Below are 6260 nucleotides of genomic sequence, written 5' to 3' on the forward strand. Positions count from 1 at the left end.
AAGAGAAAAGTGAAGACGAAAGATAAAGGTACCTGCTGGAATATATGGATTTCTGCTCTTTCTACTAATATTCACTCGGTTTGAAAGGTATTCAAAAATTTCTGAAAACATTGCAAAAGGGGATTGTCAGCTTGAAGACAGAACTACATTAATGTGATGACCTGGAAAAATAATCAATACTCAAGTAATTCAGATCATAAAGTTACTTGTGGCTACTGAGTCCTCTAATGCTGGTTTATTCTATGTAGTATTGGTATTTCTCCATTTCAAAAAAAATTGCAATATAGCATTTTTCTTCTGACATACCCAGACAGTGATTTTTTTTTCTTAAAAACTTTACCTGTGTTTGTAGAGTATACAGAGTGTTTTATTAGTTCCAGGATCCACTTCTCAACTATTAAAACCACTCTAGTTTTGTTTTGCTTTTTCTTCCTTTCAGAGGGACACATTTATTAGCATTTATGAGTTCTTCACTAGTATCTGTACAAAGTGCACGAATGACTAATGAAAAGTGTTCACCTAATTAGCAATGGGTGTGGACGATATTAATTGGAATTGACTTACTCCCGAGTTATTTTCATGTTAATTCCCAGGCATGGGGAGCTAACCTGGAGAAGCAAGAACTTCTGGATATTAGAAAGCCTTTTTTATTTATCTATTTATTTTTACCAGAATCAACTATGAATAGGAAGAGAGAAATACTGTGCATTCTAAAGGAGTTAAAGGCTGGCATTTTAAGGAATCCCATGTGTTGGGGATGGCACATACTTCTTTAGTAAATTTAATAGGTGTCCATTCATAAAGCATAACTTATTTTACTTCAGTGAATCAGAGTGATGGCTTAAGTATTGCACAAGCGCTCTTCATGTGATGCATGTCACACTTTGGATTCTGCTTGGGAGAGATAATCATAAAACAAAGTAACTAAGTGCTCCGAAGCAGCGTGCTTTGGAATTCAGCAAGTTAATTTTCAGGTAGTTAAGGAGCTTTCTTTTCAATGACAATTGTAAATGCCATTCCCCTTAGTTAAACCAAATAAAATGTCAGATTCTAAAGAAGAAAAATGGGCACAAACCAGATAAGAAGAAACCCTTTTTCTTCTTCTTCCCTTTTTTTTTTTTTTCATTAATCTAAGTATGGGTTATCCAAATTCTTTTCTCTTTCTTGGGCTAGAAGGTAAAATATACTTTAAATGCATAAAGATCAGTGTTGCATGGACATCTATTGTTGAACATTATTCAGGGCAAATATTCTTAGGAGAGGTAAATAAGGCTTTATTAGGCTTTTATATCTTAGTATAAATAAGCTTAATAGATTCTTTTCTGCGACAAGTTAAAGTTAAATTTGCTTTTATATTTGCAGAGTATTTGGATCTTGACTCTGCATAAGGAGACCATAGTTCAAGCTTCTATCTTTCCTAGCCCTTAGGAGGCATTTACTGAACCTCTCCAAGACATAATTTTTCAATGTGTGGGTTGACCACAGATATTAAAGACCCATGTAGCTCTAATACTTCAAGTTAGTTGCTTCAAAAAATGTTAGATGTTAATTCCTGAAATATAATTTGAGATATAAATTAGTAACTGCAACTAGGAATATGTCATTTCACCAAGAAATAAGGCAAAAAAACCCAAAAAACAAAAAACTATGAGTTGGGTTAGGACATAAGCAAAGAATAAGCCTGCTGCAAGATAGGCTTCTCAGAAAATACATGCAGAAATTCAATTCTAGCAAACACTTCTACTTAAAACCTCACTCAAAGGGTTGTGTTTATTGTTTCTAGAGGAGCATCTTCTAAGGAAGCATTTTAGGCTTCCATTCCCTTTAAGGAAGTCCATTGGCATGGTCAACAAGAATGATATCCATAACCCTTAATTCCAGTGGTAAGCTCAAGACATGAGAAAATCAAGTGTATCACAGAAAAGGCAGGCTGAGTGCTTTGCCAATGAAGCCACAATTTAATTAAGCTAAATTAGTAGATATCAGTAATTACATGGATTAATTCAAATAGAAAAAGAGTAAAAGGTTTGACTGATAGATTGTTGAGTCTGCTGAGCATAATTATTATTTGGAGAAATCCATTGTTATATGCTCATGAAGAAAAGGACAAAGTATGTTGAATAGTAACCACTGATGGTCCTGATAGTCTCGCAGAAGTGAAGGAAAAGTTCATGCAAGTCCATTTGGTGGGACAAGGACTCACAGCCCACGTGGATAAAAAAGGGAAGGGTATTTGGAAGTGTGATGATGTATAACTTCAAAGGTCAAATCACAGAGAATTCCTGGAGAAAGAAACTGAGTAGCTTCTTCCAAAGTGTATCAGAGTGATTGAAGCACAATTACCTGTGTGAAGATGTGATAAATTAGAGTTAAGCAATAACCTAGAGAGGCATTCTTGCATAAAGTGACAAGCAAGGAGGAGGGAGCATCTGGATGGTGACACACCCACTTCTAAGAGTATATATAACTTGGAGTCCAGACCATGGCATTGAAACTCAGAGCGTCTCTTCACTGTCACTCAACCAAACTCACATCTCCTGCCAACATGTCCTACAGCTACTGCTCTGGAAACAACTCCTCCCACTCCTTTGGGGCATACCTGCGCTCCCCAAGCTCCTCCTGTCACTCTTCCTTCCCCAGCAACCTGGTCTACCACACTGACCTACACTCTCCCAGCACCTGCCAGCTGGGCTCCTCCCTCCCCAGTGGCTCTCAGGACACCTTCTGTAAGCCCACCAGCTGCCAGACATCCCGTGTGGTGTCCAGCTCCTGCCAGACGTCCTACCACCACCCGAGGACCTCCATGCTCTCCAGTCCTTGCCAGACGACTCGCTCTGGGTCTGTGGGCATTGGGTCCAGCAGCTGCCCTTCCCTGGGCTATGGATCCAGAAGCTGCTACTCACTGGGCTGTGGATCCCAGGGCTCCAGATCCAGGAGTTATGGAGTCTGTGGCTTCCCTTCTCTGGGCTATGGATCCAGATTCTGGCATCCAACCTACTTGGCTTCTAGGAGCTGCCAGTCTCCTTGTTACAGGCCAACCTATAGATCAGCCTTCTGTAGACCAACTTGTTGAGTTTCCAGACACTTTGAGCAAAATATCTCAGTCTCTACATAGAGCTCCTATCAGTAATGTTAGCTAAACGCCTCTCACCTCCAGCTCTTCACCCTTTGTCTGGCATCAAGTACCAGCTGATAGACTAGTTTCTTTAGACAGTGAAATTAATGAATGACCAAAATATTAAGTGCGTGCCTATAATTTTGAACAATTGACTCAGAATTACATAAATTCTTCTTACAAAATGTATGGAAATTCAGTTTTGTTTGACCTAATAAATCCATTGGCTCTTGTATCTGATATGTTCTCATTGTTCTTTATTGATTTTCAAAGTCTGATTTGTGATCTATCTTTGGGGCTCCAGACCCTCAGAATACTTTCCTTAGGAAATAGGTTTGGATTTCTGTAGGAAATGGCAGCAGGCCTGGTATCTAGTGAAATTCTCTGGGCAGTTTACTGACTAAGAGCTAATAAGTGTGCATGTCTTCCAAAGCTGGTAGGATTTTTATTATTGAGAGTATGCCCATATAAAGTCAACATTCTCATCACATTTTCAGTGAGGACATCGTATGCTTATTTGGTTTTGAGTTTACATTTTCAAAATAGTATTGAATTAGAATTTGTCCAGAGATGTTAACCGGGTGAAAAAGCATTTAGAAAATATATAAATTATTTGAATGAATCTGATATATTGACATGAAAAACAGAAAATATGAAGTGTTAGGGTTTGGAGGACATGATGATTGTTTTTAAATATTTAGAAATATGGGTTATTCAGCGGTGTGTATTTGTGTGTGTGTGTGTGTGTAAGAGGGAGACAAATAAACAGAGTCTTAAAGTTTAAAAAATTGTGAGGAATGGAAAAAGTTATAGGGAGAAATATTTTGGCTTATTATAAAAAAATATAAATTTATGAGTTATAAGTTTACAAAATTATTATGACCTGGGTACTTTGAGGCTATTCAGTTTCTCAACAAGTAGAAGATGAATCATCCCATGTTTGTTTGTTTGTCTTATGACTTCTGCCTTGAATTGGAGGTAAGATTAGATAACTTTCGGTGTTCTGAATCTTATAACCCATGTAGGTATTCTTGGGATCCACTGCTCATTTGTGGTAGTGAAAAGTGGACACATCCTTGTAGGACACTATGCAGATCTGAGGCAGGACACCCTTTGTGTTTATTTTTAATATGAGCAAGTTTTTGTCTCAGAGCCTAAATGTAGTGTTAAAATTCAGTTAAAACTTTTTCATAACATATTTAGTGACAACTCATCATGAATGGGAGAAATCACCAACAAAGATTTACCACTTACTGCAATCATGTGCCATGAGTGTTTATTGATTTGTCTTCCCTGATACTTTTTCCTCAAGCTTTTTCTAATAGAAGCTGAGAAAAGAGAGCTCCTTTTCTCTTATATCCAAGAAAATAATGGGCTAAGTATGGATGCATGGGAACCAGGTCTTCTGTGCACAGAAATGTGCCCAAGAGACAGAAAATAGAGGAATAGAGAGGAGGGAAATAGAAGGTTCTGGTGACACGGGAGCCTCTGGTTTCCATTATCCCTTAAGCCAGCTTTACTAGCCCCTCATGTACTTTGATTATATGGGCCAATAAAGTCTTCTTTTGGTTTAAACTAATTAAAATAATTAAAATAAAATTTAAGATTTCTGTTACATTCAAAGAGTTATAATTAATAAAAATGTGTCATCTAGGTGCAGAATTACTCATTGATTTTGGTGTAAAGAAACACTTCAAAATTTTATTAGTAAGACAAAAAGATTCTGTGAGTCTGAACTATTACCATTAGCAGTGAGGGTGGACTACTATTCCCTTCTTAAAATGATGTGGAATGAGTAAAATGCAGACTAAAGAAAGCATTTGGGAAAGCAAACTCAAGAGGGTCACAGTAGTATGGCCAGTGAGAGTCTTGGGGACACAGTCAGCAAACCTAGTAGAACTAGAAGCTTCTACCTTCAAGCAAGGAAGGCATGGGGCCAAATAAGGAGTGATGAGTACACATAATGTTTAAAACTGAGAACAACCCCAAGATGGAAGGAAGAGGTATCCAGTGACATAGAGGGTCTAGTTCTGGAATGACTTGGAGATTTTTCCCCACTATAATGGAATCTTTGAGGTGAGAGGCCAAAGACTGAGACGGAGGGTCAAAGGAGGGGAGAGGAAATGCGTACATCGGCATACTTTTAATATGTAAGCTTCTCCAAGTATAACATGAAGATTCAGATTTCAGGGAGCAGACATGATGAATACCCTTTGCATCCTTCATTCTCTGCTTTGTGATTTTCTCAGTATCTCACCACTGCTAGTTTCCATTTTCCACTTTTCTTCTCTCACCCCTCTGCTTTTCTTTTCTATCTGCCCCCCATATATCCATCTCTCTCTCATATATCCATCTCTCTCCCTCCATCTCTCTCTCAACCTCTCCATCTCTCTCTCTCTCTCCCCCCCCTCATATCTCCATCTCTCTCTCTCTCCTTCCCTCCCTCCTTCTCTCCCTCCCTCCATGATTTTTTCACCTTTTACGTGCACTCTGCTTTTTTCCACATCCACCTTCTGGTGTCTTATTGAGTCTGGGCACCAGGTAACATTGGTCGATGTTTAATGGATGATGGTGACAGGGTGTAATAGAAGGCAGGGGTCTGTCGTTGGCTAAGAAGAAGCTAGGAGTGAAGAGGGGCATTTGTCTCTCAAGCTCAGTCTGCTCATTCATAACTACCCCACTTCTAATGCCTTTACTACATTAGGTGACGTCAGCTCCTTGCTCTGAATTCAGCTCACTAAATATATTTTGAACTTTAACTTTGCATTACAGTTCTTTTGTGAAAAATGCTGGCAACTTAGAAAAGACAAAGACTTTTGCTTGTAAAGAGCTAGTTCACATGTAGTGGAAGAGACAAACTTCCTCCCATTATCTTGGTGTGAAGGGTGAGGGTAAGGGGATGCCAAGGGAGCCTCAGGAAGAGGTAACTGCATGAGCAATGGTATAATCACCTGGGAGAATATTGTGTGGGGTTCAAGGAGGAAAACTTCAAGCTCATTTTTTTTTTAAAGATTTTATTTACTTATTTGACAGAGAGAGACATAGTGAGAGCAGAAACACAAGCAGGGGGAGTAGGAGAGGGAGAAGCAGGCTTCCCGCGGAGCAGGGAGCCCGATGTGGGACTCGATCCCAGGACCCTGGGATC

General features: G+C 39.0%; 1 protein-coding gene across 1 annotated transcript; it reads left to right on the top strand.

The window, feature by feature from the left end:
- Positions 1-2356: 2356 nt before the first annotated feature.
- On the top strand, positions 2357-3073 carry LOC102726589 (keratin-associated protein 13-2-like). The gene has a single exon (XM_006734989.2). The coding sequence runs from the start codon at positions 2483-2485 to the stop codon at positions 3071-3073; it is 591 nt and encodes a 196-aa protein (XP_006735052.2). The 5' UTR covers positions 2357-2482.
- The last annotated feature ends 3187 nt before the right edge of the window (positions 3074-6260 follow it).

This window comes from Leptonychotes weddellii, unplaced genomic scaffold (genome assembly GCF_054177405.1).
Source record: "Leptonychotes weddellii isolate Sample4059 unplaced genomic scaffold, ASM5417740v2 HiC_scaffold_1277, whole genome shotgun sequence".
NCBI lineage: Eukaryota > Metazoa > Chordata > Mammalia > Carnivora > Phocidae > Leptonychotes > Leptonychotes weddellii.

Excerpts from the sequence above, each read along its gene's own strand:
- LOC102726589 (XM_006734989.2), top strand. The coding sequence starts at position 2,483 with ATGGCATTGAAACTCAGAGCGTCTCTTCACTGTCACTCAACCAAACTC.